The sequence below is a fragment of the Myxine glutinosa genome, chromosome 11, assembly GCF_964187855.1.
Source record: "Myxine glutinosa chromosome 11, kmMyxGlut1.1, whole genome shotgun sequence".
NCBI lineage: Eukaryota > Metazoa > Chordata > Myxini > Myxiniformes > Myxinidae > Myxine > Myxine glutinosa.
Window position 1 is genome coordinate 134,043,342 of NC_136271.1, and position 22,868 is coordinate 134,066,209.

Sequence of the window (22,868 nt, forward strand, 5' to 3'; positions counted from 1 at the left end):
CCTATTGATTTTGAGGTCAAAGGTCACCTGGAGGTCAAATTTCTAAAATCGACATTTTTCAGCGGATTGGCTTGAAAATTGAACAGCATTTGTATATTGAGTCACTAAATAGGGAAACCAACTATTATGAGGTCAACTCCAGGTCAAACTTCCAAAATCAACAATTTTCATCTGAGAAATTATCAATTTTCACCCAATTGACTTGAAAATTTAACAGCATTTGCATTGCGTCTCACTGAATTGGGAAACAAACTATTTTTGAGGTCAAAAGTCAAAGGACAATTCAAGGTCAAACTTCCAAAATCATCAATTTTCTTCCCATTGACTTGAAAATTTAACAGCGGTTCTGCCGTTAACTTTCAAGCCGTTCTGCTTGAAATTGACGGAAACCAATTTCAAGATGGCTGCCGTGGCGGCCATATTGAAAATCGCAGCATGTCCATGAACCTTCCTCCACTCAACCACAACACACACTGCAAACATGGATTTAATCGGACAAGCCGTTCTGCTCGAAATTGACGGAAACCAATTTCAAGATGGCTACCGTGGCGGCCATATTGAAAATCCCAGCGTGCCCATTTTCGAAAGGAACCTTCCTCTACGCAACCCCAACACACACTGCAAAAATGAATTTAATTGGACAAGCCATTCTGCTTGAAATTGGCGGAAACCAATTTCAAGATGGCTGCCGTGGCGGCCATATTGAAAATAGCAACGCACCCTTGAACCGACCTCGACTCAACCCCAACACACACTGCAAAAATGGATTTAATCGGACAAGCCGTTCTGCTCGAAATTGACGGAAACCAATTTCAAGATGGCTGCCGTGGTGGCCATATTGAAAATCGCAGCGCACCCATTTTAGAAAGGAGCCTTCCTCTACTCAACCCCAACACACACTGCAAAAATGAATTTAATCGGACACGCCATTCTGCTCGAAATTGCCGGAAACCAATTTAAAGATGGCTGCCGTGGCGGCTATATTGAAAATCGCAGCGCGCCCATTTTCGAAAGGAACCTTCCTCTACTCAACCCCAACACACATTGCAAAAATGGATTTCATCGGACAACCCGTTCTGCTTGAAATTGACGGAAACCAAAAGTTGATGGACGCCTGTGACGACAATACCCCTTAGCCCAATTTGGGCTGAGGGTGTGATCACCCATTCAGCCAGTTTGAATAGAGATGAGGAGTCATTCTTCTGTTTTGTGTCACTGAGTGTACCGCAATGAGCATGGAGAAAAGAAAGAAAACCAGAGAATTGTCTGAGGAGGTCAGACAAAAGATTGTAGCCAAGCATGGACAATCTCAAGGCTACAAGTCCATTTCTAGAGACCTTGATGCTTCTATGTACACCATACGCAATGTTATCAGGAAGTTTAAGGCCCATGGCACTGTAGCCAACCTCCCTGGACATGGCCGCAAGAGAAAACTTGATCGAAGATTGCAGCGAAGGATTGTTCAAATGGTGGAGAAAGCACCTCAATGAACTGGCAAACAGATGCAAGCTGACCTTCAGACACAAGGTATGACAGTTTGAACTCACACCATCCGTCACCAACTCAATGAAAGGTGGATCTATGGTAGGAAACCTAGGAGGACCCCACTGCTGAGAAAGCCTGACTGGAGTTTGCCAAAACACACCTGAACAAGCCAAAATCCTTCTGGGAGAATTTCCTGTGGACAGATGAGACCAAATTAGAGTTTCGGTAAAGCACATCAACTCTATCTTCAAAGAAAACAAAATGAAGCCTTCAAAGAAAAGAACACCTTCCCTACAATCAAACATGGAGGAACTTCAGTGATGTTTTGGGGTTGTTGTGCTGCCTCTGGCATTGGGTGCCTTGAATGTGTGCATGGCATCATGAAATCAGGATATTACCAAGGCATTTTGGAGCACAATGTTCAACCCAGTGTCAGAAAGCTGGGTCTCCGTCGAAGGTCATGGATCTTGCAGCAGGACAATTCAAAAAGCAACCAGGAATGGTTCAAGACAAAACTCTGAACTGTTCTGAAGTGGCCAGCAATGAGTCCAGATCTAAATCCCATTGAACACCTGTGGGGAGATCTGAAAACAGCAGTTGGGAGAAGGCACCCTTCAAATCTGGGAGAACAGGAACAGTTTACACAAGAAGAGTGGGATAAACAGCCAGTATAGAGGTGGAGGAAGCTCATTCATGGCTACAGGAAGCGCTTGACTGCAGATATTTTGTCCAAAGGTGTGCTACCAAATATTAAGTCGAGGGTGTCAATAATTTTGTCAATGACATTTATTTTTGTTCTCTGATTTAAAAGGATATATTAAGTTCTGAATCAAAACAAAGTTTCTGTAATATTAACAGTGAAATAAAGAATTGTGGAGACCAAATACTTTCATCAATGTCAACTTATTTTTAGAGAAAATTGTGAGTTACTTGAAAAAAGGGCAAAAGTGCCAATATTTTTGGCCACGACTGTACATACACACACACACACACACACACACACCAACACACACCCACACACACACACACACACACACACACACACACACACACACACACACACACACACACACACACACAATAACTCTATCACTGTGAAACATTTTACTGGTGATTATAACAATTTACGTTCACATGATAAATTAAGCACATCAGCATAAACAAAAGCCGAATCGGCAACAGATCAGGCAAATACTATAGAGTTGATACTTCACTGCTGAGAGCCAAACAATAAAATAATAATAACAAGCATTCTGAGTATTGCGTTGCAATACATGTCCCCTACCGGCAGTCTGTCGTCCGGAAAACTGTTGGGGAAATTACCAAGGGTTCTTTACCCACAGATTCTGAATCGTTCCCAATCGCAAATTACCTCCGGACGGGCTCACCTGTGATTCGCACTCGGGACTTCGATTTATACACCTTGCAGACAGGTCAGCAGAAGTACGAGAAAATAAGTTGTTGATAAAGAACCTTTCGAGTCGCTAAATATCAGTAATTTATTATATTTTCCGGTTCACGATCAATGATCGATGTGTATATATATATGTATATATATGTTGCTCGGCTTGGCTCCGCCCCTCCGGAAAGCGCGCGCTGTGTCGCGCTGTTGACGTTCGCGAGACGAGGCTGACGGTGTGCGGTGCGGCTTGAGGAGAACTCTGGAATAAACAAGAGATATCCATTTTTATTTTTATTTTTTTCTGTTAAATTAACGATATCTGCCAAACCACGTGCCCTATCGCAAATTCCAAAAGGACATTTTAGTAGATTGACATGCTGAACAGATCTGTGAAGTTTCCCCTCGATTGGATCAAAAATGAAGGAGGAGCTCGGTTTTAAAGGTTCATGCTTAAAAACGTCATAACTCTGAAACCATGTGACGCATGACATCATGCTCGCTGACTTTTTTGTTCATCATGGGTATGCGATTCTGCCTGCAAAGTTTGGCCTCGATCTTTTCAGCCGTTGCAGAGAAAAAGGGGTTTTTGTGTTTTCACGAAAAACAATATGGCGGCTGAACCACGTGACCTGTGACGTCATAATTACCATTAAAATATTCTACAGACCGACTCCCTCCTATAGTGAAAATTTGATCTCAATCGGTCCTATTATTGCAGAGAAAATGTTTTTTAAAGGAAATTAAAACTTAAAATGGCACTGAGTTAAGGATCATCAGAATTATCAGAATTCCCAAAGTTCAAAGTGCCATAACTTTGTCAAAAACGACCGAAACGTCGTGAAGTTCGAACCTGATCTGTAACTTATCATGAGGAAACCATGTGCCAAGCTTGAAATCATTAGCATTAAGGGTTTAGAAAAAAAGTCCGGAAAACTGTTCTTTGCGTGACGGACTGACGGACTGACGGACTGACAGACTGACGGACTGACGGACGGAGGGAAGGCGTGCAAACCTGTAGTCCCCTCCAGTGTACACCGGTAGGGTGTACAATATCGTTAGGTGTACAAACTAATAACAATAATAACATCGTTAAACATTTAAAAATCTTATTTAATATAAAATAAATTTTCCTTACTTTTGAAAACTGATGGTTTTGATCACTTTTAACTGGCGGGATTGCCTGCGATTGCAGCAGAAAGAGCAGCAGAACACTGAACACAAATATCATCTTTTTACCTGAAACCAGTGAGCTGAACAGCCTACCTGGGCTATGGTAATCCAAGGTGGAAGTAATGACGCCACTCGCTGCCTAAATATGACCACAGCGGGGATCGAGCCAGTTATAGATACCAGTCGGTGTGTTCCATTACCATACAGTTTGTAGAGCGCTCTCCAAGTGGCTTAAACCCTCAAGCAAGCACTCCAACGAAATGGTTGACAAGGAACGGTTGGCTTTGCAAGTGACAGCAAGCTGATTGGGAACATGAACGCCTGGATGGATTTTTGCACGAGTTTGTGTATATGACTTGGTGTCAGGTGAGATTAGGTTGTTACTGTTTCATAATCGCCTAAAATAATTTAAAATCTATCTATGGGAGTGGTCAGGGGGGATCACGTTAATCTTTTAATTATTGGCAATTATTATTGTACTATTATTATTAATTTTATTATTATTTCACATTATGGTGCTGTAACTAAGGTTATCATATTATTATTATGCTATTTGTTACGTGCTCCTCCCCGACCCCCTGGTCACGGTGTACCTCCGAGCCCCGTGAGGAGTCACGGCAGAAAAATGTGTTATTCTGTGTGTCAAAGATCAACGGAGAAGCCACACCAATTGTTACTCACAAACAAATATTGTATTAAGATCACACAAGAATAACAGTACAACAACAATAGTATTCAAAAGTACAATCAATATGTCCTATGATGGTACCATCAGTTTTGTAATATATAACTCACTGTGCTCCAAGTGAGTGAAACAAGAACATTCCCCAATGTCTCTTATTCCCGGCTTCAAGACGAAGTTGATTCACTTCAGTGATCGCCAGAACGATGTCCAATCGAGACCAGAATCCCGTGCGGATGGCAAGTACAGTCACACCGCCGAAGCTGTACAAAGGCGCCCTCAAGGCGACTGGGAAATCCAAAGGCGCCCTACAGGCGACTGAGAGATCACACCCTCGGGTATGGACGAAGTAACCTTCAAAAAGCCACGTCACACACACGCCCCAGATCGACGTCTGAATGCGGTGAAAATGGTCGAAAAGAGACGAAACCGTGAGCGAAGCACAAGTCCTGCGCGAGTCAAAATGGCCGACGACCCACTCTTGAGACGTAACGGCCCGGCGATAATTCTCCTTGGAATCCACCGCCAAAAACCTGACACGCAGGTTGATCGGTCACAGCGATGACAACTCTGTCGCAGGAATTCCTTTCCCGGAAACCCGAAAGTTCGCTAGTGATTCTTGCTCGCCAATGTTCAATTCCGAACTCGGAGCAACTCGGCTTTCTTGTCCGACTCACTCGCTCTACCTTCTTTTTTCCCCTCTTCTTCCTCTTCGTTGTCCGGTTCCCGATCCGGTTTCCTGTTTCTTTTAACATTAACTTTTTTACCTTTTGAAAACAGTTCATGAACAATAAACCTTTTGAAAACAATAATAGTACATGGAATCAGCAATATTTACAGTGGATGCAAACCACCACAACGGAAGTGACGAATCCGTCACATATTATCGTTATTCGTGTTATTACTTTTCTTGTAATTTGAAGTAGCCTGGGAAAAATGCCACGATAACGCGACACACTGCTCAAGCTGCTTATGTACACCTTCCCACCATCTCTTGTCTTCCCCCATCCAAAACCTTGATATTTTCTACCCCCGTTAATTCACCCCAGATTCACTTTTTTGAAATTCCGACTTCTTTCGTGGAAGTCCTAGCAGTGTCCATGTGTTTTATACCTCTCCCAGCCCCCCCCCCCCCCTTCCCATGCCTCCTCCCCCCAAGCCCTCTCCTTCCCACAAATTTCCCGATGTCCCTGCTCTCAAATGTTGTACTTGTGTGCTTCCCTCTCTCTCCCCATCTTGTCTCCCTCTCCCTTTATCTTATGTTTTATGTGTCAGTTTGTCTTTTTGTGATTAATGTTAGCTCTTACACGAGCCTCGATCTTGTATACAAAATTTTTTTTTTTTAAATGCGGAAACCGGCAATAAAACGTGGGAATTTCTCCCAATTTTTTGCAGGTCAAGTCTAATCTAAAGCAACATAGGCTTAGCAAGTGTGAAAATACATGGAGGGAGTTATTTTACTCGTGTTACAATTAAGGGTTCAAAAGCATCAGTCGTAATACCCTCTTCCCACCGACAACAGAAGCGGCGCTGCACGGTACACGCTGCAGGTTTACAAAGATGATTTGCACTTCGTAACTCCAGGTAAGGGAATCAAATGAAGTCGCCACAAGTACAACCTTTGCCGTATTGCCCCTTAGTCCCCATCATAAGTTTACTTCTTTGAGATTGCATAATAATGACAAGTAACAACCGAATACATCGATGAAAATATATCGACGAATTTGACACAGGTGGCCAACCAGGCCACCTTGGGCCAATTTATGGTGGCCAAACGGAGTCTTTGATGGCCATTGGCACCCGGGCCAGCGCTTATTTCGAACCCTGGATATGATTATACCTGAAGGGCTGTTACTCCAATTAACACAGAAAGCCCATTGGCCAAAGCCTGAAGATGGACCACTACTTGGATCAGATGTATTAGTTGAGAGAATAAAGGAACTGCTTAAGGTGGGTTTTCACGGGACACGCGAACGGTTCGCGAAGGATGCGAATGCCGAAAAAATGGCAAAGTCCAACATTCGTATTTTAGGCTCCAAAAGTTCGCCAAACATGCGCGGGGGTTTGGAAGCGTCGTCAATTGTTCGCAGGAGTCGTTTTTGTTCGGCGGGAATTTCAAAAATTTTTGAAATTCCCATGTTCCATGTTTTCCTAAACAGGCTAAATGCGAAATTACAGTCTGACGTAAAGAAAACATGCTTGGATTGGGAGACGAAAGATACAATGGCCATTTTGCCATATGTCTCCCATTGCCATCGACAAATGGAACAAAAAGTTCCTCACTCTCTTCAATCCCACTCCACCCTCCAGGTCTTTAAAACAGCTGTTCACCACCATCTCTTATCTTCCCCCATCCAAAACCTTGATCTTTTCTACCCCCACTAATTTCACCCCAATTCCACTTTTTTGAAATACCAACTTCTGTCCTGGAAGTCCTTGGTGTCCTTGTGTTTTATACTTCTCCCTCCCCCCCTGTTTTATACCCCCTTTTCCCACGCCTCCTCCCCCCAAGCCCTCTCCCTCCCACACATCTTTCTGCTCTCAAATGTTGTGTTTGTGTGCTTCCCCTTCTCTCCCCATCTTGTCTTCCGCTCCCTCTTTTTATATATTTTGTTTGTCTGGTTGATTTGTTTGTGATATAAATGTTAGCTCTTTCACGAGCCTCGATTCAGTATACAAAAAAAAAATCAAAAAACATCTTGTGTTATTACCTTGGGCAATATGCATGTTCTCTGTTTCACCCCTCTCCCACACAGCAATCACATCTGTTTCAACTTAAGTTGTCTAAAAAACTTTACTTCACAGGTGTTTACTTCACAGGTTTTCCTTCACAGGAAAATGTCCCTGCTCTCAATGTTGTGTTTGTATGTTTCCCTCTCTCTCCCCATCTTGTCTACCGCTTCCCTTATAATACAGTCACGTGAAAAAGTAAGTACACACCATGTAAAGTTTTGACTTTTTCAACATATTTCAACATACAGCTATTTGATCTTCATTTCAACAATATTGATAGATAAAGTTGATATAATATAACAAATATCATGAAACATTTACATTTTGTAGTCCATTGTATAATTTAAATAAACAAATGCAAATTTCGCATGTGGCAAAAGTAAGTACACCCTTGGCTCTAATAGGTGGTATTGCCCCCTTTGGCAGAAACAACCTCAAGTAGGCGTTTCTTATAACTGTCTACCAGTCTCTGACATCGACTGGGAGAAATTTTTGCCCACTCCTCCATGCAGAATTCTTTCAGCTGTGCGATGTTTGAGGGATTTCTTGCATGCACAGCTCGTTTCAAATCCCCCCACAACATCTCGATGGGATTTAGATTATTTCGATCATCTCGATCTCGATGGGATTTAGATTTTAATTTTTTTGTTTTTTTTTGTATACTGAATCGAGGCTCGTGAAAGAGCTAACATTAAAAACAAATGCATTTCAGATGCATTCTAGAACCCTCCATTTCTTTCTTTTCAGCCATTCCTTTGTGGATTGACTGGTATGTTTAGGGTCATTGTCATGTTGCAAGGTCCAGCTTCGGTTGAGCTTCAACTTTCCGACAGATGGCCTCACATTATCCTCAAGCACCCTCTGGTACAATGAAGAATTCATAGTGGATTCTATGATGGTGAGCTGCCCAGGCCCTGATGCAGCAAAGCTGCCCCAAACCATAATATTTCCACCACCATGCTTTACAGTTGGTATCAGGTTCTTGTGGTCAAATGCTGTCTTTGGTTTTCACCAAACATGTCTTCTGGTACTGTGACCAAATAGCTCTACCTTTGACTCATCTGTCCAGAGCACATTGTTCCAGAAGTGCTGGTCTTTGCCTAGGTGTTCATTGGCAAACTTTAGTCTTGCCCTGATGTTCTTTCTGGACAGCAAAGGTTTCCTCCTGGCACACCTCCCATGTAGATGAAATTTGTGCAGCCACTTTCTAATGGTAGACTCGTGCACTTTGACATCAACAGTGGCAAGAGCTACCTGTAGGTCCCGTAATGACATTCTGGGGTTCTTCGAGACTTATTTCAGCATCTTGCGGTCTGCTCTCAGGCTGATCTTGCTGGGGTGGCCTGGCCTGAACAAGTTGGCAGTTGTTTGGAATCTTCTCCACTTGTAGATGATCTTCCGGACAGTCGAATGATTGATTTCAAATTGTTTGGAGATCTTGTTAAATCCCTTCCCAGACTCGTAGGCATCTATAACCTTCTTTCTGAAGGCCTCAGAGAGCTCTTTTGATCTCGGCATTGTGACGCCGCACACCTCAACAACAAAGAGCAAACCAAACTAAATGTCTGAGGTTTAAATAAGACAGGTTCCTCCAAGATCCTCTCTAACAATATTCTAATCATTTGCACCTGAGCTGGTGCACCTTATTCTAATTTTAGGTATTTGATGTTGTGATAAATGTAGGGGTGTACTTACTTTTTCCACAAGCAAAATTTGCATTTATGTTTATTTAAATTATACAATGGACTACAAAATGTAACATTATATTTGTTATATTATATCACCTTTATCTATCAATATTGTTGAAATGAAGATCAAGTCGCTGTATGTTGAAATATGTTGAAAAAGACAAAACTTTACACGGGGTGTACTTACTTTTTCACGTGACTGTATATATATATATAGGTAACAAAGGCTTAGATACTCTAGAGCAATTTTAAAAAATTCAACGTTTGTTTTGTTCGATTTTTATTTTTTGCCTAAAGCGCTCCCTGGCACTCACTAATGAACCTCTGAAATTTGATGAAGATCCATTTGGCCATCTCTGAGAAAAATGGTCACACACACACACACACACACACACACACACACACACACACACACACACACACACACACACACACCGGAGGTGGATTCTTTGAGACCAGGTAGATCTCCGTTCCATTTCCTGAAACCCACCTATCTTTCCCAAAATCTAATCAATTCGTCCTTGTCACACATCCAACCTGTCCACCAGGTTTTGTCCGAATCCGTTCATAACTTTTTGAGAGACATCGTGTTCGTAGTCAGACAAACAGAGGTGAATACATAACCTCCATCCACCTTTGGTAGCAGAGGTAACAAATATATTCTTACTTGCTAATAATTCCACTGGTGGTGCTCCGGGCAAGCTTCGTGTAGTGATTGATCTGCACCTGCAACAAGGACAAATATCACTCATCAAATCATATATCCCTTCATTTCTTGTAACAAAGGTAATTATCTATCTATTACACGTATGATGTATTCGAGGTGCAGTATGTACCCTTAGAAACCCGTCAATCACCAACAAGCATTTTAAATTAATTCTTGCCTCCTAAAACTCTGCAATTATTCACAGCTGCATAGCTCGGGTCGGTGTTTTTAGACATCGTTCATAATTTTGATTTTGTGTGATTTCTTGCCAGGTTTTATTCAAGTTTTGCACATTGAATATTAAGAAAGTCACAAAGTGGCATTCATCAGGAAATGTCCACTTAGATTTATAAATGCCCTCCCTGAAGGGGCAAAAGAACACAGGCCTGAAATAGATGAATGATTGACTCGGTCTCACTGGTCTATTACAGGTCTGTGTTACTCGATCCCTCTCAAAGGGCATTTCATATCAACGTATATGTTCTGTGCTCGGCCCTGATGAAGGACACTTTGTGGCCGAAATGTTGGCCTTTTTGAGCTTTTGGCTCGACTAAACCCTGAGTTGGTTGTGTTTCTTTATTTCCTTTTCGACAGATCTCACATTTTTGTGAACATTTAATTGAAGTGAACACATAATTTGTAAAAGTACATGAGCCAAACATCGTTTATTCCCTCCACCACCGAGGGTGGATGGAGGTTATGTTTTCACCCCTCGTCTGTTTGTCCGTTTGTCTGTTTGTGAACAAGATATCTCAAAAAGTTGTGGACCGATTTGGACGGAACTTGGTAGACCAGGTGGTTCTCTGGCAAAGACGATTCGATTAGATTTTGGTGAAGATCCGAATATGGATTCGGATATGAGAATTATTTAATTTCTCAGTGATTCTTCACCATTGGGAGATCGGGCTAAAAACGATACATAGCAGCATATCTCAAAAAATTATGTAAGGATTTGGATGAAACTTGTTGGACAGGTTGTGTGTGTGACAAGGAAGAATCGATTCAATTTTGGTGAAGATTCGGATCCGGATCCAGCTCGTAGAATTTTACAAGTGATTCTTCACCATTGAGTGACAAGGCGGAGATATGCTCTCTACTGAGTGTCGTTCTAGTTTAATTAGGAAGAGAAACAATTGATCGTGAATTAAATTTCAGACTGTCATGTTATTCTTGGATTTGCTTCTTGTCATTGGAAAGGAGCTCCTATCAATGATGTTGCTGAAATGAAGGTACTGTACTCATCCTTCATTGGCTTCTGCTTTGGAACCGTCCTACATGTTTGACCACATACTGTTCACACAGCTGATTTTGAACAAAACAACAGAAGGCTTGTGATGCTGCCTATTGTTGGGATTTCAAATTAAGGAAATATTTTGACATCAAAATCAGCGTTAAATACTTCACAGTTGGAGATGTACTTTGGAAATACAAGCTTCGTTTGATATTGCAGATTATGTGAAGTCACAAAATAAAAGCCATAGTTGTAGGACAAATTACCACACCTGCTTCTTCTCATACAACAAAGGCAAGGTGAATGAAAGTAACACGCCTGCAATGAAAACAGGGTGGGGAACACGGTATTACGGAAAATATTCAGCATTACCAAAATACGCAAAGCAAGTGACATGAAAAAAAAAGGTTATTTCAAAATAAATAAGAGCTGTGGGGAGTGTGGGAGTGGTGAGGGGAATGCAGAAGAGAAATCTTACTATAATTCACCAAATGTCTGTCCGTCCGTCCGTCTGTCTGTTCCCAGGTACCGCAAAAACGGCTGAACCGATCGCAACGAAATTTTGGGTGGGTAATCCTGTGACCCCCTGGAGTGAAATAGGCTATATTGTTTTCCCAATTTACCAATTTCCAATTTTTCCAATTCTCCAGTTTTTCCAAACACGGTGGAATAATATTTACCGATATTAACAGTGACGTGGCTTTTATTGAAATTCTACAAATACTGTTTCGATTTTGATTATTTGCGTGTGATATGATCTAACGGATGTTTATATAAATCGTTTAAAGAGAAAAAAAAAAAAGCCTTCAATTTCTGATATTTTGCCTTTTCATTTGGGCCTCCCAATTGAAGCCCCGCCCGTAGGGCAGGTACCGTTGCTAGTAATAATAAAAAGACAAAGACCACTGGATGTACATATATATTCTAGTCAAATATAATACTGGTTTCCTTACAAGGAAGGAGGCAATTAGGCCCATTAAAGCATGCGCTATGGTTGTTTATCCATGCTCGATTCTTCTTTAAATGCTGAGTGTCAAGCAAGGAAGCAGCACATACCAATTTTAAAATCTTTGGCATGACTGGGTCGTGGTTCGAACCACCGACCGCCCAAACTCAGAGCGGACGCTCTAACCATTAAACCACTGAGTCTGATAAAATGTAGTAAAACTAGTTTCGGGATTCATTTATGAGACGCAATTGTATCAGGCAATCATAAGTTTCTGAAAACCACTGTTGCAGTGCCCCACCGAACTCCCTTAATCTAACTGCTTTGGGTATCAATTTTGGAATTTTCCAAGGGTACCAGCCTAAAGTATCAATGTAAAACACTGCTACTTACCAAATATGTGCATTATGCATTAGTCACAATTTAGGAAGTTGTAATTGTATATTAAAAATACTGGACAGAGTGTGCTTATCACAACTCTTTTCTCGTGTCCACTAAAACAACCTAAGTCCTGTTTCTCCAGCAAACAGTTTGTAACGCATGCTTCCAGGAAACTTGAGCAATTCAAGGGAATACACATAAGAAAAGACATAAGAACCAAACCTCAAGTTTTCACTTATAATTCTTGCTGGTCCTTGGAAATTAAAAAGATTATTAACCTGAAAACGTTTCTCAAGATGACCGACGATGACATGGAATCCTGGGAAGAAAAGACCAGCAACACACCGCAGTGCATCATGTGATCCTTCAAGGTGCCGCCCCTTTTCGAGGCAAATCGCCTTACTCTCGCAATTGATAAGTGATGGTGCAAGAACAAAATCCTAATACGAGGGAACATTTTCCTCCAGGAACAACCTGCCACATCTGCCACTGTGTATGCCGATCAAGACTCAGCTTTTACTGCCATCTCAAAAGTCATCGATAATCCCATGGTGTGAAATCCTCATAATCGAGGGATTGGTGATGACGATGATGACTGCCCTGAAGAGTGGTACGATTCAGATTTTAAACCTGAGTTTAATTTAGTTTTCATCGACGTGTTGTAATGTTTAATTTGGCTGTATTTGGCAACTGCAATTTAATGATACCTCTATTCACAGCAGTAGCTATCATCTTTACAGTGATGCCAAAACATTATAAATGGCTACTGGCTGCTGAACAACCCATTCCATCTTTAGCCTTGCATGAAGTGCAAACAGCAATTGCCTTATCGATTTAACACACAAACATCATCTGACCCATGGGGGAGCAATGCCATCTAAACTATGAGGCACCTCAATGAACACCATTTTTTGGAGGTGGTAGCCATCCACATTGGGGGGGGCAGTCAAGTCCAGTCTGTGAGTGTGATGCTGTATAACATAATGTGGAGCCATCTGCAAAAAGGAAGACAGGGTTTTTCAGAGCATCAGAGAGGACGTTTCGGTGTATTTGTCTGGGATTTCATACATTTGGCTTTGTTACCAGGCAGCCCTTGAGCAATTTGGGAACTGAACAGAGCCTTGCAGCACCGACCCCTCACCTGTAATAACATAGCCTGTTGTTGAAGTTATGCAAGGCTCCGACCTTGGGCAAAGTTGCATGGATAAGAAGATAGCTTTTCCCTTACTAAACATCCCCCAATTGGTATGCCTCCCCTCTTATCTTTAAAGTCTCCTTTCATTATTTTATGTACAGTATATAAACCCTGGCCTGCTGTGTTCTAATTTGAGAAGCTGGCCCGTTACTTGCTTATACGGCAGCTTTCCCATGTACGTGTATCCCCTCCCTTTAATAAATTCTCCTGTAACTGTCTGAGTTTGGTCAAATGATCATCTCTGGGGGTGTACTGCAAGGTAAATCCCTAACATATCAACAAAACACTTGGACGAAGGTGCTGCCTTGGCGAACTCCAGTGTTCATTGGGTGAGGAGAGGAGATGGTTCCACTGATAACATATTGATTGCGCTACAAGATGAAGTCAGAAAGTCAGGCAAGGTAGCCTGGAAGTTGCAGGCCTTGAGCTCAGCATGCAGAGTAGGATGCAAGACTGTATTTTTTTTTTTTTTTTTTTTTTTTTTTTACAAGATCGAGGCTCGTGAAGGAGCGAACATTTATCACACAGAAAGACAAACCGACAAACCGATACATAACCGACAAACCGACACATAAAACAAAAAGCATCGGGAGCGGTAGACAAGATGGGGAGAGAGGGGGAAGGACACAAACACAACATTTAAGAGCAGGAACCGAGAGACATGGAGACATCGAGAGATCTGTGGGAGGGAGAGGGCTTTGGGGGGGAGGCATGGGAAAGGGGGTGGGAGAGGCATAAAACATATGGACACTGCCAGGACTACCAGGAAAGAAGTTGGAATTTCAAACAAGGTGGATCTGGGGTGAATTAGTGGGGGTAGAAAAGATCAAGGTTTTGGATGGGGGAAGATAAGAGATGGTGGTGAACAGCTGTTTTAAAGACCTGGAGGGAGGGGTGGGATTGAAGGGAGTGTGGGAGTTTGTTCCAGAGGCGGGAGAAAAGAGGAATGAAGGAGTGAAGGTGAGCAGAGAGCCGAGATTTTGGCAGTTTAACCATCAGAGGCTTGCTGGTAGATCTTGTGCGACCTGTAGGAATATTTGGGGGACAGAGCACAGAGAGAGCTGGGGGAGCAAGGCCGGAGAGGAGTCGGTAGAAGACAGAAAGACCACCTACCTGCCTGCGGTGAGTGAGTGAAAGGCCCTCAGAGATAGCTTCATCGCGGGAGATTCCAATGATTCTGAAAGCTTTGGTTTGAACAGCGTGAAGCCGAGCTAGGTGTGAGGCAGGAGCACCAGCCCATAGGGGAGAACAGTATTCCATTGAGCTGCGGATGAAAGCCTTGTATGTGGTGAGGAGCTCAGGTGTGCCTAGGAAGGACTTCGCACGACGGAGGATGCCCAGTCGGCGACTGGCTTTGCAGGCCAGCTTGGAAATGTGGTTTTCCCAAGAAAGATCATGGCAGATAGTGAGACCCAAAAGCTTGAGCGACAGAACTTCTTGGAGAGGATTGTTGAGAAAGTAGATGGGAGGGTTGTCCAGTCGATCTTTTCGGAGAGACATAGTAAGAGTGTGAGATTTGTCAGGATTGAAAGACATGTTCCACTTGTTTGACCAGTCTGTGATTTTGTCCAGGTCTTCAGAGAGTGAGGAGGCTGCAGACTGCCGATCTGAGGGAAGAGGAATGGAGCGGCAGAGAGTGGAGTCATCATCAAAGAGATAGAGAGGATTTTCCAGAGAGTCGGAGAGATCATTGATAAAGACCAGAAAAAGCACAGGGCCCAGCACACTGCCTTGGGGAACTCCAGCCTGAACAGGAAGGGGAGATGAGAGAAATCCATTCAGGGCCACACGTTGACTACGACCATAGAGGAAGTCCGCAAGCCATGCATGGAGATTTCCATGGATACCATAGGAGTAGAGTTTGGTGAGCAGAGCTGGGTGCCAGACCGTATCGAAGGCACGTGATATGTCGAGGGAGACAGCTCTGATTTCCTGTTTGGCATTGAGGACCTCCATCCATTGTTGAGACAGGAGAAGCAGCATGTCCAGAGTAGAGTGACCTGGTCTGAATCCAAATTGATGATCAGAGATCAAGCCATTGGAGAAGAGGAAAGATTTCATATCCGAAGCAATGATGGATTCAAATGAATGATGAATTCAAATCTAATGTCCAATGTGACAGTACTGATCACTTGTTTGAGATTGAAGGCTTTCAACCGTTGCTGAGAGAGGTGCAGCAGCATGTCCAGAGTTAAGTGACCATGACATAATCCAAACTGATGATCAGTGATCAGGCTTTTAGAAATTTCTGTTGCATTATCTTAATTTACATTTATGTTATACAGTCAGACTCCAACATTTATAAAATGTGAGCTGTTTCTACATTTGCGGCCCTGTGCCCCGTGTATTCGCATTTTTTCACAGGCACAAAAATAAACATTTCCCACCAGCTGTGCACATTACAGTTCTAAAAGCATCTTCCACTCGTGCTTTAAGCCGATGTACTGCGCAACCATGTGATTCGACATTCTTTTTGTGGGTGTATTCGTGGTTTTTTGTGCCATATTCATGGTTTTTCTGACCTATGCTTCATGTATTCGCGGTTTTTTGTGCCATATTCATGGTTTTTCTGACCTATGCTTCATGTATTCGTGGTTTTTCGCGGGTGTATTGACCGTTTTTCATGCGATTTTTTATTTTCCCTTATGAATTATGAACCACCGGGAACCTATCCCCCCTTCTCCCATTGAAACAATGCCCCCACATTTGTGGATTCAACATTCCCCTGCATTTTCCAGGAGCATATACCCAACGAACGTTGGGGTCTGATTATATGTCATACAACCTCGCTGATGGGTTAAATCGGTGGTTCCCAATCTGGGGGCCATGGTGCCCTGGGGGGCCATGGTGTATTTCTCGGGGGGGGGGGCATGGTGTATTTCTTGGGGGGCCATGGGGTAATTTGAACCATACTAAAAATTAAATATTGTTGTTGTTTTTTTAAATATTGTTTTGAATTTGATTTTTTTTTTTTTTTTCCTATTGCAGATTTGACGTTATGGCTTCTGGGAGTAAAAAAAGAAAGTATCTTGACGAATACATAAAGCTTGGGTTCACGTTCATTCCCATGTGTGGCCAAGAGAAACCACAATGTGTGCTGTGTCACAAGGTTTTGAGTACTGAATCCATGAGGCCATCCAAGCTGAAGTTGCACCTCGAGACGAATCACGCACAACACGCAAAGCAGGATCCCGAATTTTTCAAGCGGCATGAAAGAAATTTAAAGCAACAGAAGTTGGATGAGGGAGGAGCTTTTCAACAACAAAATGTAGCAACTGTCCAGGCTTCTTATGAAGTTTCTCTTGAAATTGCAAGGAAGAAAAAACCCCACTCGATTGGGGAGACACTCATCAACCTTGTACCCTCCTCATTGTCGAACGGGTTCTCGGCAAGGCAGAGGCTCGCAAAGTTGAACAGGTGTCTTTATCGAATAACACAGCGCAGCGTCGTATCCGTGACATGTCGGAAGATGTGAAACAACAGATCATTAATGGGATTAAGGCGGGGCCTTTTGGCTTGTTTTCTTTTCAACTTGATGAATCGACCGATGTTAGTTCCTGCTCCCAGCTACTGGCATTCGTTCGCTATGTCAAGGGAGATGATATCAAGGAAGAATTCTTGTTCTGCAGTGCCCTGGAAACAACGACAAAAGCTAACGACGTCATGGAAAAAATGAAGTTGTTCTTCGATGCCAGAGGAATTCAGTGGGAGAATGTATGCAGTGTCTGTACTGACGGTGCTCCTGCCATGCTTGGTTCCAAATCCGGATTCCAAGCAAAAGTGAAGATGCTGGCACCACAAGCGAAAGGAACCCACTGTATGATTCATCGCTATGCCCTGGCTTGTAAGACTCTCCCTCTCTCATTGAAGAAAGTTCTTGAAGTCGTGATCAAGATTGTTAACTACATCAAGGCAGGGGCTCTCAACACCCAAATGTTCAAGGAGCTGTGCAAAGACATGAATGCGGAACATGTACTATACAGCTGTATGCTGGCTTTCGAAAGGGAATGTTCTGAACCGCGTCTTTGAACTTCGTGCGGAAGTAAAACATTTCTTGAATCTCCAAGGGAAACATGACCTCCTGCAGCATTACGACGAATAATTGTGGAACGAACGACTTGCTTATCTTGCTGACATTTTCGAGCAGCAGAACCAGCTGAACCTCAAGCTCCAAGGAAGAGCGACTAATATTATTCTTTCCACGATCATCTCAGAGGATTTGTTGCCAAGCTCCAAAACTGGCGCAGGAAAGTGAACACAGGAAACATTGCTATGTTCGAAAGAATGTCTGAATTGCAAGACAGCATGGGAAAAGAGCTTGATCCCGTACTGAAAAATGATAATCTTGAGCATCTGCAGTCACTGGAGCTAGAATTTCATGAGTATTTTCCTGATTTAGACAACAATGAGGCAAAAATTGTGAGGAAGCCTTTTTCTGGCAACCTTTGCGTGGAGAGCATGCCGGAGGCAATGCAAGATGAATTCCTGGATCTCCGAAACGATTCATTTGCCAAAGACACATTTCGAAGAGAAGACCTTGACGGAGTTTTGGGTGGGAATGGGTCGCTACCCTAATATCAGCCAGATAGCTATCAGGGTGCTTCTGCCATTCTCCTCTACCCATCTCTGCGAAGCGGGGTTTTCCACGCTGTTGAATATCAAATCGAAACAGCGTAATCGGCTCCACGTGGAAGATGACCTCCGCTGTGCCCTGACTGACTCAACCACAGATACCCCAATTGGTAGCTAAAATGCAATTTCAGCCATCCCACTGAGTTTTTAATTCACTTTTACGGTGCATGCACCACCTCCCTAGTTTTGATTACCTGAGTTGTTGTCGAGTTGAGTTTATTTTTGTGAGATTATAACACACTGCGTTAAATACAGACACAACAGAGGTTTTTAGTTTTCACATATTCTTGACTTGGAACCTTTTTATACTGTTTTCTTGTGTGACAGTTCTATTTTATGCTGTCCATAGTGTTGCTATCGACAATATTAAAATCTCATATCAAACATGCATCATTCGAGCGACGTTGCTTTGTTTGCTTCTTCCAAAAACGATGTAGTTGGGAGCCAGTAAGGAACAGAAAAAAAACTATGGAACTAAATGTTCATGTTGGCTACTTGGAATTCCTCATTTTCTGTGTAATAATTTACCACTTCTCATACAAACAAAATAGCCAATTAAAGGAAAAAACACCTCTCAGAATGCACCACAGAGCATCTAGAAATCAAATTTTTCCTGGGGGGCATGCCCGCAGACCAGCCTAGCTTTTTTACATGTGCTCCGCCGCTCGACCCTCGTGAAAGGAAGAGGGGTGCTGGGAATGTGCTCTGGGAGTCAAGGGGGCCATAACACAAGAAAGGTTGGGAACCCCTGGGTTAAATCAAAGGAAGGCATGTTGCACTTCACAAACATATTGTATATAAATCTGTAAGTCTCAATAAGGATGTAAAATGAAGTGAAACATGAAAACGGATGTTTTACAACACCTTGTTGTTGTTGTATAGCCCCGAACAATTATCTTGAACAGTCCCACAGCCAATCAACTTCCGAGGAGCGACCCAGAGATGTCCTACATCCAAAATGGTGTAGCCAGAGCCGAGAGAGTGAGTGAGTGAGTGAGGGGGAGAGGGAGAGGGAGAGGGAGAGAGAGAGGGAGAGGGAGAGAGAGAGAGAGAGAGAGAGAGAGACAGAGAGAGAGAGAGAGAAAAAAAAAAAAAGAGGGAGTGGGCCGGTCCATGGGGACCGATTGGCGCTCTAACCCAGGCCATGCTGCCCTGATGAATCCAGACAGCAGAGAAGAATGGAGAAGATTTAGCCCCTGACTTTAGGGGAGGGGGATACAAGCGCCAGAAAAGGCATCCCCAATAGTTGCCATTGTTGATGGTGTCGCTGCTGCTGTCATTGCGGCTGTGGTTGTTAATATTTATGTGTTCCTTCCGTGTACTATTATATACAGTATTTTCCTATTTCTTCAAGAAGTATTACTGTATATGATTTTGTGTGCTCCTTCCAGGTCCATCACACTATATTCTAAAGGGTTCCTGCTGTTGTACCTTTGTAATCGCTACATTAAAGCACCAAGTCCCGCTTCTTTCTCTTTCCTCCCAGAAAGACGGGCTTTTAAAACAGGAGTTTTTATGATTAAACAGACAACTTTTTAATCCAAGGAAATTCAACAATAGCTTTCCAACGTACAGCAGCAGACCTTTTTTTAGGGCCATTTTTCCCTGCTAGAGCAAGGGTTAGCCTTGCTAACCATCCTCACTATGCTAAGTATGCATGACAATCAGTACGCAATTATGACAATCGACCTCACTATACATGACAATCATAGTTCCCTTTTTGAGGCAATGTTTTTATGGCCGGATACCCGTCCTAACGCCAAAGCTCTTTCACGAGCCTCGATTCAGTATACAAAAAAAAAAAAAAACCCTTTAGTCCCCTCTAACGACACGCAGGGATACGGTGTACCTATTCTAGGCCAGGGCAAACACCGGCATATTCATCCCAGCAAACTGGTACTCAATTTACCAACCTCGGAAGGATGACAGGCTGAGTCAACCCCCCTGGCGTTAATTCAACGATTGACCTGGATTCAAACTCAGGATCCAAGGATCCCAAGCCGACACCCTAACCGCTAAGCAAACACCAGGCTTTTTTTTTTCTTTTTCTTTTTTAACCATTTTTATTATTTTACGACATCAGGAACCCTTTAGAACAGAGCATGTGACACACACACACACACACACACACACACCCACACACATTTCTCCTTTTAGAAACAGATGCTCCACTATGGGGCATGCTTGCGTTTGTAAACAAATGCTGTAAATGGAAAGTCGAGGTGAGGTCAAATACCTACGAGCTTCACAGACCTCCCTCGGGCAACAAATCCAACAGTAAGTTGTGAACAAAACTGAAATCAAAATCTGAAATCAAAACTGAAATCAAAATCAAAATCAAAAACTGAAGGGAAGAAATCAACGACTAAAAATAAACAAAGAAATACATAAGGAGAGCTTACCTGAAATTAACAGGGTGAGGACATTAAAAGAAGCACCAACATAGGTAAGAATCCACATGAGGGCAGCAAACTGAAAAGCCAAACCAGAAGGGAAGAAGATATCACAGCAAGAAATACTTAGCATGGTGAGGATGAACGTTTTCAAGCAAAAACATCTGGAAATTAAGTAAACTAGGACGTGCCCGTACGTGGCGTACCCGTAACCGTACCGTAACCGTACCGTACCCGTACCGTACCCGTACCGTACCCGTACCCGTGACGTGCCCGTAATGAATATGTACAAAATATAAATATGTATGTACTACAATCGATCGTACCTTACAACAATCAACACAGATTGCAACGTCAAATAAATGAATACGCTCTCAAATGTGCCGTCCGAGGCAGCGTCTGCTCGCCACGTTCAGCATCAGTTCAGCGTCACTATGACTATCCGTAAGTCCGGAAGTGACGTCCTCATTTGACTGTCCGGAAGGTCGCATATCGCAGGAAAGCGAAAGAATCGCAAATTAGTTTTAATTAGTTTTAAAACATCGTTTAATGCCAACATAGCGCCAACATAGTTTGCCGACGGGAAATAAATGAATACGCTCTCAAATGTGCCATCCGAGGCAGAGTCTGTTCGCCACGTTCGGCACACGTGATAGCTCGCTGCTCTCTGATTGGTTGAATCGTTTTTTGGACATAGCTCGGTAACTACTTCTGCGATTAATTTAAAACCTTGAAAAGGCACATCCTCGGGTCCCCAGCAATATACCTGGCAAGTTTCAAGTATATCGGACCCGTGGTTGTCGAGAAACAGCGGTCACAGACAAACAAACACACACACAGACACACACACACACACACACACAGACACACACACACACACACAGAGATTGCTGGAATTATAGATAGATTAGATGAAGTGATTCAACCTATTGACTATCTAGATCGCACCATATCGCATCTCATGAATTTAACAAAAACACATACACACTCTTCATAAAATGTATACAGACTATAATATTTGAGAAATATTAATTAACAACACATAATCGATGTTGAGCTACTTGATGTAGCCAATGGTTTCTTCACACACTGAACATCGCTCCTCTTTGTGCTATTTGATTTTAAAAATTAGATATACTGCATATATATTTTATATGTCGAATAGTTTTCGATATACTGTAAGCCCTCCTTATTCACGAGTTCTACGTATTTACGAATTGGTAAATGTATACCAATTCCTATAATATGCAACCCATCAACGTCTCGTATTCGTGAGTTTGCAAGCCCCCCCCCCCCTTGCCCCTAACCGTGTTGCCTCCCACCCAAACTACCATCAACATGGCGGACATGAGAAGGAGGTGTGCAGATGTTGATACTGTGCATTGTATTTCCTTTGTCTGCGTAGCATGTACACGCCACCGCGGGCACCCACCCTGTCCCTCCTTCTCCCAGCAGTTTCTCAACCGCAAACACATTGCTGTGCCTCTCGACTGGCTATCGTGAACTTATGCTGTTTTTTTGCTTATTGATTTTCCTTAATCTTGGCATCGAAGCATAAGACATATCCAGATAATTCCATATGGCCTTGATGGGACTCATGCCCAAACTCTGGGGTGGCCATTCTAACACTGGGATCACACCAGCTGAAATCTTGTTCTCCAAATACTGTTTTACTATATTGCAGGTGTGTTTTGAATCATCATCATGAAAGACTAATTTCAAATATTTCCTAATTTGCAACTTTTATTGTAGTTTCTTGTAATTTCTATTTATGTAACTGGTGTTGATTACTTCAATAATTTATTATTATTTACTGTATAAAAATCCCAAAACTGTTTCCTACATATTTTCTTTGTGGTAAGTGAATATTACGAGCACATATCCATATATATATATATATATATATATAACACAGTTTGTGTGTGTGTGTGTGTGTGTGTGTGTGTGTGTGTGTGTGTGTGTGTGTGTGTGTGTGTGTAATGTTACCGATAGACTCCTAAACGGAGAGGCTTACGTGCTTGATATTTGACATAGACATGGCCATTGAGCGTGGGACGAACATGGCCGAACACAAAATATTTGACGATCCATATTTTTTATTCATATTTACCTCAGCGCATTTCAGCGAAGTACCCGCTAATCTCAGCCGGTTCCAGAGCAGCTCGCTGATTCGCTCATAGCGATCACGTGATGTTCCATTCCCGTCGCCAGACTGATTCGCTCA

The 22,868-nt window shown here is 42.6% G+C and overlaps 1 protein-coding gene across 2 annotated transcripts in view; it reads right to left on the reverse strand.

The window, feature by feature from the left end:
• Window positions 1–22,868, reverse strand: part of LOC137436845 (reticulon-1-like) — a 112,401-nt gene that overhangs the window by 6,794 nt on the left and 82,739 nt on the right. For both annotated transcript variants that reach the window (XM_078787153.1, XM_078787152.1), the window contains exons 8-10: window positions 20,654–20,723; window positions 11,369–11,415; window positions 9,828–9,886 (exon numbers count right to left, since the gene is read on the reverse strand). In XM_078787153.1, the coding sequence (XP_078643279.1) occupies window positions 9,828–9,886; window positions 11,369–11,415; window positions 20,654–20,723 (176 nt within the window). The remainder of the gene's footprint in view (window positions 1–9,827; window positions 9,887–11,368; window positions 11,416–20,653; window positions 20,724–22,868) is intronic.